The sequence below is a fragment of the Parasteatoda tepidariorum genome, chromosome 7 (assembly GCF_982258835.1).
Source record: "Parasteatoda tepidariorum strain Cologne lab strain chromosome 7, Ptep-v5.0, whole genome shotgun sequence".
In the NCBI taxonomy this organism is placed as follows: Eukaryota; Metazoa; Arthropoda; class Arachnida; order Araneae; family Theridiidae; genus Parasteatoda; species Parasteatoda tepidariorum.
Window position 1 is genome coordinate 72291898 of NC_141761.1, and position 15176 is coordinate 72307073.

At 28.0% G+C, this 15176-nt stretch overlaps 1 protein-coding gene across 1 annotated transcript in view; it reads left to right on the top strand.

Annotated features, from left to right (window-relative positions):
- LOC107455609 (protein sax-3) overlaps window positions 1-15176 on the top strand; it is a 155236-nt gene that overhangs the window by 105754 nt on the left and 34306 nt on the right. The window contains exons 17-20 of the mRNA XM_087168058.1: window positions 1367-1394; window positions 8971-9090; window positions 11522-11654; window positions 14988-15051. Of these exons, the coding sequence (XP_087024184.1) occupies window positions 1367-1394; window positions 8971-9090; window positions 11522-11654; window positions 14988-15051 (345 nt within the window). The remainder of the gene's footprint in view (window positions 1-1366; window positions 1395-8970; window positions 9091-11521; window positions 11655-14987; window positions 15052-15176) is intronic.

Here is a 15176-nt window from a genome sequence, read left to right on the forward strand (position 1 = left end):
TCGCTATATAGTAACAAAAAAGTCATATTTTAAAATTTTTATGTCTCAAAAACTAATTGAATCAATCTGTTCAATTACATTATGCAAAATAGTATACCGCATTTCCACATTGCGGCTACCCCCATCCTCATGTTTTGGGGTTCAAAAATATGTTTTTTTTTCTGAGAAAGTAGTCCGATTACGTAACTTAAAATATCGTCGCACGTTTAGGTTAGACCCTCAAATAATTAAGATTGCATATTAATACGTGAAAATCCAATCAGTGGACCAAAAGTTATTAAATATTTTCTTTTTCATTTTGCGCGCTATATATCATTGGATTTTGTCATCCGGAAGCTAAGTTACTAAAGGCCCATAAAAAAGAAATGTAACATAATTTCGTGGAAATATTTGTTATAATTTACAATACATTTATTACATAAATTATTATATTACAAAAAACGACTTCAACTACCTCTCAACATATGAACCACGGGTATTGTAACTCTCGTTATAGAGTAATTTGAGTAATAGTAGTCCATAATCACAAAAATCTGCAGTATGAAAATACACTGAGAGCGTCATAGCTTTTTTATGTCTTCGTCTATGATAAAGTTTCCGCCAGTCAAGAATTTCGTCAGTTATAAGAGCAAGTAGAAATCGTGTATGACAACGCTCGTCCCCAAATGGTGAATTCCACTAAACACCTGATGCAAAAGTAACACTGGAAAGTGTTTGACCATCCACCTTGTGGCCCCTATCTTGCTTCTTGTGACTTTCACTATTTCTTGCATCACCTAAAGAACTTCCTGTCCACTCTACACTCTTCAAGGGGCAAAAATGTGCAATCAGACAATTGTGACACTCTGGTTCCATTCCCAGGTGGCAGATTTTCATCTCATGTTGAGAAGTAGTTGAAATGTTGACGTTATGTAACTTTTTAATGTAATAAATGTATTATAATGTAAAATTTTTCGATAAATCTTTTCAGGTAATTATGTTGCATTTCTTTTCATAGTCCGTCGGAATTCTTTTCCGGTAGACTTATTTTTTACTCTAATATTTATTTAATTAGAGAGATTCCGTGATTTTACTGTAATTATTATTACAAAAATTACGGTATATCTGGGTTTTTATCCGTATGGTAAAAATGAATTTTACGGTAAAATGTGAGTGCCGGTACTGTGAGTGCCCTGAGCGCCGGTACTTTTTACCGCAACAGTGTATTTGAATTAAATACTGGGGAATCGAATAAGAATTATTTCCTTTATTTAAAAAAGTTGTTTAATAAAATTCTTTAATTAAACAATTTAAATTTTTTAGTTTCAATGACTGTGTTATGTGAAAATGCATCATAGCTAAAAAAGTATTATTTTTCTCTCTTTAGTGCCTATTCACAAAACAGAAGGATTGAGGTGAGAATTTCTTATCAATGTGTAGCAGATAGTATTAAAAATAATATATTTGCTGTATTAAAAAAATAATTATGGAAAAATAATATTTTATATATATATATATATATATATATAACTGTATCTTAAATTAAAAAAAGACAGACGTGTACGCTAGAAAAAAAAAATTGTGAAAAAGGGTGATAACAAAATTGCTTGGAAGAGTAACTATGAAAGTATGATAATAAGCGTGCCAAGTTGGTTTCTTTTTTTAAATTTCCAACGCGAAAGCATTTTTAATATTTTCCATATTATAATTTAAGAAATTTTCATGTTCGTGATTAAATTCTATATAATTACTAATCATTTTATCAGTAGAATCTGTATTTGTTTATTGTCTCCTGTTTAACAATTTTATGAACATTATTAAAGCGAACTATTTTACAGAGGAGGAACGTAAAATTACTATAGATTAGGGTTGCCGCGAGTATAGCTAAAAATAAAATTAAAATGCAGTGATGACCTTAATATATACAACGAAAGGAAGTAAATGAATTGAAAATGAATTTAAACTGCAGGAAAAGGTTAACTTTTACCCATTAAACAAGAATAAACAATCCTAGTTGTTAAGAGTAAACATTTAACCGAAGAAAGAAAATGAGAAACAAAAACAAGACAGCTTTTGATTTGAAGACTGCATTGCATGCTGATAAAAATAAATACATACAACAGATGTCAAACAGCAGACTCATTGCAAAAGCAGTCAGATATGACATGTGCTTGTCACAAAACAGATGAATAATATCAGCTGGTGGCCATCTTTTCCCAAAATATTTAATCCTGCCATCCTGTCATTTCACGACAAATCTTTATCTGCATATAAAACCTCAATGAATAAATTTGAATTATAATAAGGTACGTCGGCGTCTCTTGAAGAAATGCAGTCGGATCAGTGTTTGGCCCGTCCTCAATGCTGTGTTTGTGTTAATTTGAGAAGAGAGGGTGAATTTAAAGAGAAGTAAATTTCTAAAACAAGTTTACGTTGCACATTAAGTGACTTATTGTTTTGATGCCTGATCGACGTCTCTTCATTTGGATAGGTGTCTGCCCCGTCCTCAATGCTGTGTTAGCTTGAGATGAACGTGTTTATTTAAATCCATGCACATAAATTTATGAAAGAAATTTAAGTTGCAAATAAATTATTTTTTTGTGATAAAATAGAAGTAGGATTTTATAATTATGATACTTGGGAAAATTTAGCGCCAGTGTAGAATAAAATACTTTTGATTTCATAATAGTATCATAAGATTTACAAGCAAATTATTTCATAATAAAAATTGAATATTAATAGATAATGCGTAAAATACGGCTGCCGTTTGGTCTATCCTACTTCAGATTCATCAACTGAATACTACATGAGTGATAGTCAGGGCCGGATTAACCTATAGGCGCACTAGGCACGTGCCTAGGGCCTACGAAATTCAGGGGCCTACGAAAAACTTCGGAGAAAAAAATTTGTTGACAAAAATAATTTAGCTTTTAAAACAACAAGTGTATTTTGCACAAAATTATGAAGATACAAATAAAAATATAATATTTTTCGGTAATAAATTATTTTGCCGAATCTTATGATCTAATGTATTACTTTTTTTGCGATTTTTGGATTCAACGAAATCTTGTATTATGCTGTCGAATTCCAAACTACACAAAATGTCGTATTCAATAGACATAAGTGCGAGCGATGCTAAACGATCTTGATTCATTGCTGAACGCAAATAATTTTTTATCAATTTTAATCTGGAGAAAGATCTTTCTCCTTCTGCATTTGATCCAAGAATCGACAAATATATTCTTAATGCAATGTGAGGAAAAGTATTCACAAGTTTATCTTTAATTGCCTAGGGCCTACGAAAATTGGCTATGCCTATGGCCTACGAAAGGTATAATCCGGCTCTGGTGATAGTTATTGATAATAGAATTTAACAAAAATAACAGACAGAACAAAACTAACAGGAAGTAATAACCTCATCCATAAAAATCACGATAAAATCTTTAGTTAATAAAGAAAAATTAGTAAGATTTGGTTATCATTAGCATAAAATTAATAAAATTTGTAACTGTTTTCGCCTGTAAATTATTTATTAATCCTTTATTAAACTCATAAATTTCAATACATCCTTTGTTTAGATCTTGCAAGAAACGCATAAAGTAGTAAAATCTTGCAACAATTTATCTTTAGTTCAAACAAAGAATAATACCTACATAACATAACACTTGCATAATTTAGCAACAACAGAATTTAATATACAACAGAATTTCGCCTAAAATCTTTACTTATTCTACGTAACCTTTTTTAAGGGGTGACTACACTACACAATTAGGACATTTTATTGGCTAGTATGCAATAAATTTTAGACCTAATATAATTCCAATTGCAATGAGCTACTTTAACAAATAATTTTAATTTGTAATAAATTTTAATGCACTTTCCAAGTGATTTATTTAACATCAACTGTAATGATATCTCTGGTGCAATTGACCAAATGATTCATAAAACATCATGCGCGTTTATATCATACACTTGTTGGAAAAATCGAAAAATTCTGTGCAAGGAGCCTGAGTAGCACGATGGCCTTAGTAATGACAGGAAATTATTATAAGGGTATTTCTAGAATTTTAGTGTGATACTAAATTTCCTACTAGCATTTTTATACAATTTTTTCGTTTTTAAAGAAACTTGATCAAATAAATCGAAACTCATGACAAAAGTTTGTTCATTTAATAATCAAAGTTTCAAAATGTATCGTAAAATAATAAAAAAACTAAATGTCGACATTTTAAATATTAAATTTCTTACTAAAATGACTTCTTCTATCATTCATACTTAGGCAAAGTAATGCTATTAAAAAATATAATTTTTTAAGTAATCTAAAACAGAAATTTCCAAGCAGACAATACAAATATTCGAGCATTAATCAAAACATTTTACGAACAATAAAAAGATTCTAAAATATTTATGAAAGCTGTATAGTTTTAAAACGTTCGGTGGCCGAGCGGTAGCACTTCGTGCTCCCGTGGCACAGGTCCCTGGTTCGATCCTCGGACCGGGCAAGGTTGACTCAGCCTTACATCCCTTCAGTGGGTCGATAAATGAGTACCAAGCATGCTTGGGAACTAAACACTGGGGGTTTCGCGTTCGGCTGACCACCTAACCAAAACATCTCCTCCTGCACCCCAGAGCCCAAAGGTCAAGAAAACTGAGATGGGCCCAGTAAGCCTTGGCCCTTTATGGGCTGTCGCGCCGCTGAGTTTAGTTTAGTTTAGTTTTAGTATAGTTTTAAAATTTTTATTCAAAATATCCCAATAAGAATCCGTGTATACTGAATATAGCACATCTTCTATAACGTTATTTAAACTTTCATACTATTGTTTCTTTATTTCATTTTATTTTATTTTATTTTATAACCAACATTGAACAAGCGACCCGATTGTGACATGTTTCCATCAATACTCAACTCTGAGTCTTGTAATTTTGAACCCAATCCAGAAGACAAGGGAACTCCTGGATAGTGCATTGGGACTAACTAGCCTTCCTGAAGCACTTTTTGATTGATTTAACTCGTATTTGCATTACATAGTGAGAAAACCTATGAAAACCTCCGACAGTTAGTCCGAAAACAAGGATATTCTAACCCATCATTTCTGAGGTCTAAAACTGAGGATATTTTACGTCAGCACTTTGGACGTTGAATTCGTTTCAACTAACCACTGCTGACTATATCTGTTTATTTTTTTATCTCAGTGAAAAAAAAATTTCTTTTAAAACTATCATTTCTTTCATTAATAGCTCAGTTTTTATATTCAACTTTAGGACCTGGCTCGTCATTTTTATTACGTAGAAAGCTCTTACAAAACTAACAACGAAAAGCAAACATGATTTTGATTTTCTTTGTTTGTATTTTTGTTTCTCTTTTAAGTGTTGCTCTCTTGTCGAAATATCGATAAGCACTTATCGAAAACAAAGACTGAGAAAGGAAACATCTTTTTAAGGATCATGCTCATGGGATTTTCTGAGGTCAATTTATTTGCAAGTTATTAGTCCCTCGGCTCCTCCTCTCAACCAAGTGAATCTCTATAAAGAAGAAAACTTTTGTTTCAGTCAATAATCAATAATTGGAAAAACATCCTAAACGCTGCAGTAGCGTCAGACAAGTTTCAAAGAAAAGCCATTATGTATCTTTTTACATCAATTATTGTAAATGAAGAAATTTAATTAAAAACCGCCAATGTGGAATCAAAAACCAATATGCTAAAAATGGGGCTATATTTTATATGATCTTGTTTAATGAGATAATATTCACCTTAGATTTTGAAAACTGACACAAAGCATGTTATTTTAATCTTCAGTGCTTACTAGAAGATGCATGCCTGAAAATTTTATTTTAATACAAGTTGTTTTAACATTTTTTTAAAAACCCTGCCTCAAAGCTATTGTTCTTAACTGACCTACTCTAGAGGAATGATTCTAGACAGGTCTCTACTTTTATAAGGAAATTATACTTATTGATTCGAAAAATTATTAACATCTTAGATATTCATGCATGTATTATCGTATTTATCCTAAATATGATTTTCAATTTCAATGCTGAATTAACATTCTAATCAATGATATAAATGAAAGCATGTGAATTCCCAGGTATAATTTTTAAATGCGATGCTCAATCAATGTGCAAAACATCGTTTTTAATATTTATCCCAAACATTTTCATTTTTGGTGTCCAAACAACATTCATCAACGACCATCTATGTGATTCTGGACATATTTATTCACAAATATGGTTTTCAAATGCGTTGATAAATTAATATGTCAGTCATCGATTGCAGCTTATAATCAGGCATAATTTTTAATGCAATGATCAATCAAATTTGCAAACCATCGCTATAAATTTAATACTTATTTCAACACATAATTCTTATATGGGTTGTGCTCAATAAACATACAAACTATCAAGTTTAAACATATTTATCAACAAACTTAGTTTTTTAAATGCTGCAATTAAGTTTCAACCTATTAATTGTTAAAGAATTATCGTCCCATCGTAATATGTCTAATATTTCACCCAAAATATGATTTTTTTTTTATAAGCGATACTCAATTAACACACAAACCAACTATATAAGTTTGAACATCGTTATCCTCAAATATAATTTTCAAATCCGACGCTCAATCAACATGCAACCTATCGAATTAATTGTAAACGTGTTTATGTCCCACCACAATTTTTAAATGCAGTGTTCAATTAACATTCAGTTGATAATATGTTTCATACATTAAACAATATCCATTCATTAAGATTCAGTTAGCAATATGTTTAATATTTAACCCAAAATATGATTTGCTTTAAATTTTCATATCCGATACTCAATTAACAAACAAACCATCTACATAAGTTTGAACATCGCTATCCTTAAACACTAATTTTAAATTCAGTACTCAATCAGCATGCAACCTATCGATATATCTTTATTATTTGTCGATGTATTTTCTGATTTTTATATACTGTACTCAATTAACATGCAGACTACGTATATAAGCTTGAACATCGTTATCCACAAATACGATCTCCAAATCTATCAATCTATATGCAACCTACAAATTTGCTTGATTATTTTTTTCATCTGAAAATGTGATTTTTAAATATAATGATCATAATTAACTAAGAACTTCTAAACTATTTACTAAATTTGAAACGTAAAATAAACTTATTATTGATCGTTCGATTCTTAGGCCTGATATTGCACAGTTTAAAGAGAAAATATCAAACTCATGCTTTTTGATGGACACACTATCATATTTCACAGATTCATTAGCATTTTTTAAAAAGTCATTTTATCAAATTATTTTGGAGACTATAAGTTTTTTGAAAATGCAAAAAAAATATTATTGAAAACTGTGGTTTACTATTCCTTTGATCAAACTAGTTATATTTGCAGTTATAAATTGAGAAATGCAAAATAGAAAATTTGAGCGAAATTAGTCAAATAGTTTCTCTGTCAATAAATTTCGAAAAAGCTATATTTTTTAACCTTAATTCCACCAATTTTGTTTAATTTTTGTATTCTGACATTTAAAATTACAGAGTTTTAAATAAAGAAAAAAAAATCACACTTTCTAATTAAAACATTTTTCGATCCTTATTAAATAATAATATAAATATTTATTAAAATCTATTTTCTACTTGGAATTATATTTGGAAAAAAGAATTTTATAATAAAGTGCACAAATGTTTCGATTCCGTTAGGAATTATTCGAAACATGGTTAAATACGCAAAAAGGAAAACTAAAGAGCTGCTGTAACTTTTAAGCGGTCTCCTGTCTAAACTATTCGAACATATTTTATAGGTTTCGACTTGTATAAAAATTCATATCATATATATATATATATATACATATATATATATATATATATATATATATATATATATATATATATATATATATATATATATATATATATATATATATATATATATATATATATATATATATATATATATATATATATATATATATATATATATATATATATATATATATATATATATACATATATATAATAAATAAATACAAGAAAACACGAAGAAAGTTAAGAAAAACAATAAGTATCATTTATTGCGCATAAGCTGCAAGTAAACAGTACTCATAAGATAAGTTACAGATGAAGATAAAACAAAGACAAATTATAGACATATATATATATATATACAGTAAGTATAGTGATCGCTTTAAGGGACGAAATTTCGGTACACTATATCCGTACCGCAAACAATTTTAACTAATTTTCTGAACTACTCTCTTTTATTACACATTACTTAAATAAATAGCCAATAGAAATAAATAAAAAAAATTTAAAAATCAATATGTATTAAATAAAAATGTGTTAACTTTTATTTTTTATTACTCTTTCCCTTGCGTACAGAAAATTTAGGGATGGCCTTTGGGAAACTGAGATAGAAGAATGGGATGGGAAACTGAGATGGAAGAAGTAAGCAAGAAAAATGCTTATGGCTATATTCCATTCAATAGATGGTTTTAAAAATTAGTGTCAGTCGTAACCTTTTACAAAAGAAATAACGCAAAATTCTACAAAAACTAATTCACCATTTTATTATTCTTTTTCATCCATTGTGTTTTTAAACCAAAACGAGAAAAAATGATCATATCTATAATATCAAGCTTTTAGCTCGCAACATCAGAAAATGCGTGTTATTACATCACGTGACCCTGACAATTAGTATATGTATTTTATGTAGAAATTTCAAAATTACCAAAAAAATGGCGAAACTATTCAACTATTGCGGGGTTTGACTATATATATATATATATATATATATATATATATATATATATATATATATATATATATATATATATATATATATATATATATATATATATATATATATATATATATATATATATATATATATATATATATATATATATATATATATATATATATATATATATATATATATATATAGACGTTGTACACGTTTGCAGTTATTAAATAAGACTAAATTCTAAATTATATTACAGGGAGGTAAATTCTTGTGAGACATTATGGATCAACCCATCTCATGCGAGCAACGCCAACAGCATCAGTGAATCCAAATTACTAGAAAAACCAGATTCTTCTATGGAGCACAATTATTACAGGTAAAGAATCTAAACTCATTCATTCGTGTCACAACTCAAAATATTACTTTTTCTTCTTTATGCCCCTCCTCCCTTTTACCATTAAAAATGATCTCGTATAAGATAAAAATGAAATTTTTCTTTAATTTATTCGGATTCGAAAGAAAAAAATGCTCTCCACCCCCTAGCCATCAAGTATAGGCTGTGTAATCTTTATCTTTGTTGGAATCGCCTATAATGCTTTGTATTGAAGTAGCATTGAGAAGGAAATGATTCATATCGAACAGAGGATGCAAAGATTATAGGATTTGAATATTTTGCCTTTTAGAATGTTTTTTATATTTTATTTATATTGTATTTTCGTTTATATTTCGGATAGGAAAGTTTTTTGCTCAATTGAATTGGTTTATTTCTTGGAAACTTTTGAACAATATTGTGTTTTTAGTTTTTTTTTATCGGAAAGATTGAAAGATATATATCGGTCCAAAGAAAGAAGGGCAAAACAGTTCGTTATGTATGCATTTTATTTTTGAGATAAATGGTATTTTCAATCTATAACACATATATTAATACCAATTTAAAGTTTTGGGCAATATAATGATAAGCTACGGTTTCGAAATGTTTTCGAAAGTATATTTTCAGAAAGTGTTTATGTTAAAAATTCCTTGATTTCCATATAGGCTATAAGATGTTTCCTTAGATTGTGCTATTAGTATAGTGAAAATGGCGGTAAATGGCATGTATATGGAAGCAATACAAAAATAAATACTGCAAAAATATACCCTAAAAAATTTGACTTATCGCTATATCGCAGTCCAGCCCTGTAATTTTAAAGAACTTTTTTTCATACACCGGTTTTTATAGAAGTGAGAAAATGAAGCTTTAATTAAAGTTAATTCATAAAGACAAAAAAATTTCGGCACCGTGTTTTAAAATTTATTTTCTATTTAACTACGATGGATATTTTATATTGTTAGCTGTTTATTTATTTAAAATTTCTTGTAATATATTTTGCTTCATAGATTCCATTTTTTTCTGAACATGATTTAATAAAAGTTTATATTTTTATATATTTGTCTATTTAAATTTTTTTTATCTAGATCAATTAGTGCTCAGAAAATTATTTTGACGTCATGTTTAAGTTCTGAAACGAGGATTTTTTTTTCAAGGCATGTATGCTACATTGTTTTCAGGAAGAAATTTAAGTAGAAATTAAAATATAAAATTTGAAACATGTACAATACACAAGCAACTCTAAGAGATTCTCACTAATTTTTGCAGTAATTGTAAAAAATAGCTGCCTGAAACAAATATATTTGTTTAATTTACCGAGTAACAATGCTTAAAGAAAAAAATTCTGGTAAAATTATTGTACTATATGGCAATGACATTTCAGGTAAAAAGAGCCCTAATTATGGTATTAAAAACCAAAATATACGGTATTTAAACCATTCATTTGGTAATTTTCCGTTTATATGGTAACCGTTTTGCAGCAAATTCTGTTTTCCAAGATTATAGTTCCTATTGCCTTACATTTAATAAAAAATAAACTTTACAGAATAAAAAGAAGAAAAAAATTCTGGTAAATTATTGTATGGTAATTAAAAAAATTCAATTCAATTTTGATAAAAAAAGAAGCATGATTCTGATTGATAAAAGCAAATTAGCGGTATTTAAACCATTCATTTGGAAATTTTGCCATTCGTATGGTAACGATTTACCAGAAATTCTGGTTTTCAAAACTATAGCTCTTATTACCGCACTTGAGTAAAAGAGACAAAACAGAAAAGTAAATCTAATCGAAAAAATGGTTTCTATGCCGTGCTCTAATGTATTATGATAAAATTATCTAATCATACTACATTTACCAAATTTTATCACATATTATAAAACCATATTTTTTTTTAATTTTACCAAAATTATTAACAAAGAGCTTCGGTAAAATTTTCCGAGCATTTTAAAATTCCCGTGAACCTAGAAACACGGTAAATTTTACCATAACCTAATAATTTTGATCATTCCTTTTTCTCAGTTTTGCATTAATTCTTGATTTAAAAGATTTACTATTTTACTAATATAAAGCTACTACATTTATAACTAATGTACATTAAATTATATTTAATAAAAGAAATTGAGTTAACTCTCATAAGAAAAAGTAGATTTTTTTACCTTATGTCAAAGCACTATCAAACCGAAAAAAAATCCTTCAAAATTGTTGTATTATCTGATAAAATATGATATAAAATCCAAAATTGTTTAACTTTATTTTCTTTTTAAAGGTAAATAATTCTTTTTTTATGGTTTATCCGACTTTGTGAGAAATTACTTTCAATAGAAATGGAGGTCATATTTATTTTAACTACTTTTTGCATTGAACTTATAAAGTGTGATGGAGATAAAAGTATTTCTTAATGATTTTCGAATTACTTATTTTTTGTGTATTTCTTTATAGCGTTTGTGCTCCTGATTATGCGGAAGTAGACACACATAGTATGGCTATATTTTACAAAAGAGATTTACCTTGTGATTTGGCGCCATACGCAACAACAACGTTAATCAACGCAGCCAAACAAACTACAGGATCTGTAAGATTTCATTTTTGTCTGTTACACGCCTAATCTTGAGCATATCTGTTTTTCTTTTTAAAGCACATACATGGATTTGAACAATTATCAAACTCTATTAAGTTTTGTAATATATAGCAAATCAATTGAAATATTTATCCTTAAAACATAGAAAAAGTAGAGATCTTGAAGTATATTGTTAATTAATTTGGATCTCCCTGGGGTACAAGAACGTTCAACAACTCTGCCAAATAAACAATATTATCTGAAGAACTTATTATAATGAGTTTATGAATGAAATGAAAGAATGAAAATTATTTTATAAAACAGAAAAATAAAAATTATTGCCAAAATAATTAAAGTTTTTTTTAAAAATTACTAAAATTAAAGGAAAAATTAAAAAGCCAGAGGAAAACGAAAAAGATGTAAACTAGTCGTCAGCTCACACGATCATATATTCAAATTAGAATGGTTTCTAATATTGTATTATGCATTGTATTAATATAACCAAAGCAAAATATATCAATACAATAGTGTGAGGCTCACAATGTGTGTATATATATATAGAAGTACTTTTTACAACTAAATAAGATTCTTTTCACAACACTTAAATAATTACTTTATTTTCTTCATATATACAGAGAACAGTCGGCAAAGAATTCTGTTAGGTTAAAAAACATTTCGCTAAAAGAAAGAACGAATTCTAAAAAAAATAAAAATAAACTACCTAAAAAATATAAATGCTGTTAACAGCCATAGATTTTTTTGAAAGTTAACTTAGCTACACAAATCAAAATGACATAGAAGCGCAACTAGATCAAAATTATGATACCTGAGCGCTTGACGTAACAAATCCTTCAATTCTATAAGTGTTGTATCGCCAAATGCTCAAATTAACAATTGTGTTTTTAAAGAAATTCTATAAAAAGTTTTAAATTAAAAAAACTTCTATCCAGCTACTTCTACAACAGCTTCTTGAAGAACTTGGCTCATTGATTAAAAATATTGTTTTAATTTTACAGTACTAACTTTACTTCTACTAACATAATTGCTATGACACTCTTTCATTAAATTTTACAACTTCATGCTAAATTTGAGGACTTTAAGTTGTTTTGTGGTTGAATACTGACATTTAGAAATTTGCACATAAAAAAATAATATTTAGAGATTAAGAGTTGCCTCAGAAAACTTTGAATAGCTGACACTGAATTTAATAATGGAAACAATCGTTTTTGTGAAAAATTGAATTGTATTGCTGACATCAAAACTAAAAATATTGTGTTTCAACTTAACAATACTGCCTTAATTTTACTGACATTTTGAACAAAATTAAGGTTTAGAATTGCCTCGGAGAAATTTAAATTGTTAACAATGACTTAAGCAAAAAGTTTAATTTTAACTGACAAATACTATATTATAATTTTAACTTTTTCTATGACTATACTCATTTTCTTACTATTTTCTTTTTTTTTATACATTTTAAATTTTTGCGATATAATAAAAAACTTATAATTGTTCTGCTTCTGAACACTGATGAAAACACAAAATGATGGGCTTCATCAACAATCAAAAATATATACATTTATTTTACAAATTCCATATTATTAGAGTGGAGTCCTTCAGAGAATTAAAAATACAAAATTATCTTCATCGAAGCCGATGCTTTACATCCGGCGTTCAGTGGCAGACTACTATTTCATATTGTTTTACAACACATGGCTTTAGCCCTCTGGTGGAAAAGACTTTAAAACAAAACTTACAACTGTTAATTTTCTCAACAACTGAAATTTAGAATAGTGTGATTAAGCAAAATATGTGAACTGTTTGCAATTTCAAATTAATATTGAAATGTACAGGTTTAGAATTTTCTACAGTGAAAAGTTTTCGGAACTTCGGTATTCTAAAAAGTATACAAAAGCTAGACATTAAGAACGTATCCAATGAGCGAGCAAAGCGAGCGTTGGATTGCGAAACAATCCGAAATGAACTGCGAAAGCAGTTCTGGGGGTTGGCGAGCGCCAGCGAGCATGGGGAGAAGCCTCCTAGTAGTATATGTAATATACAAGAAAAACACAAATCAATCTTTATAATATTGTGAAATATACAGCTAGTATATTTAGACATGTATCTTTAAAAAAGATAGATAAATTAGTAAATTAGACACTTTAAAATATAAAGCTAGTTAATTTGGCTCATTAGGCTACAATAACTTCCATCAACACTGATAAATAAGAGACTGGATCTTTAGGCTTTAATTTCGGCCTATTTCCAGTCAAGTTTACTTAATATCATCTTAAGCCAAATTTTGTTTAACACCCATCAAATTTTACTAAGTCTTGAAATAAATAATTCGGTTATTTAAATATATATGTGAAGGAAATAGATAAGATGACACCTTGAAATATATAGCTTGTTGATCTAGATCCTTGAGTTAGCTCCTTGAGTTGAGATTCCTGTAAAGCTGCCAAAACAAACCACAAAATATGCTTGGTATTTTTTTTTTTTTTTTTTTTTTTTTTGTTCCTTTGATTGATATACACTGTAGAAAATTCCGGAAAAAAGTACTGGCGCACTGAATACCACATTTGTAATACTTATTTTACTGTGAAATTATTTTTTAACGTAAAATTTCGTTTTTGCTGTAATTTTTACAATAATATTTATTTAATTACAGTGATTCTACGGTAAATGTCACTGTAAAAATTACGCATTATCAGATTTTTTGTTCCGTAAAAGTTTACGGTAAAAAATACCGGCACTCAGGATTCTAGTACTTTTTTTCGCAATTAGATTTTACAGTGTAGCGAAAAAGGAAGATTTACTTAAAAAAAATTCTTTTTTACAGATTTTAGCAGGGAAAAATTATTAATACTTATAAGAACTTATTTATTACTAAAATATTACTATATTAAAACTTGTAAATTACAGATTATAATCATACTGCAAAACTTATTTATCATAGGTTTTTTCCTATGATTAATAATTAGTTATTAATCATTGTTAAATATGTCTAGTATAATTTCTCACATAAGATGAGATAGGTATACTACTCCCATGCCTGCAATGAACTTGTTTTATCAATAAAATTTAAATCGAATTTTTTTTTTTAAATATTTTATAGTTTCTCTAATTCCTGTAAAGCTGCAAAGGAATTTTCGAGCAAAAACGTTACTGTCTTGAGACATTTGTTATAAGAAAATTTTTATTTTTACTGTAAATTCCCCGCATTGTATAAAACAGTTTATGTTCTATAGGTTTTTTATATTATCTGGTTTAATGTATGATAATTACTCTATTTATTTTGTTTTTATGTTAACTTTTAAAAAATATTACTTAATTTTTTTTTTCAATTAGACTCATGATAGCAAAAGCAGCAGTTCTGAATTGAGTAAAAAGTCAGACCTCAGACTAACTGAAGGTAAGTAAACTCTATGCAACTTAAATAAGATAAAATTAATTATTTAAGAAAATTGATTTATTTATTAACTACTGAACCAGGAATTTATTTATTAATACACGTAAAAAAAGGCACATTTTTTCTCA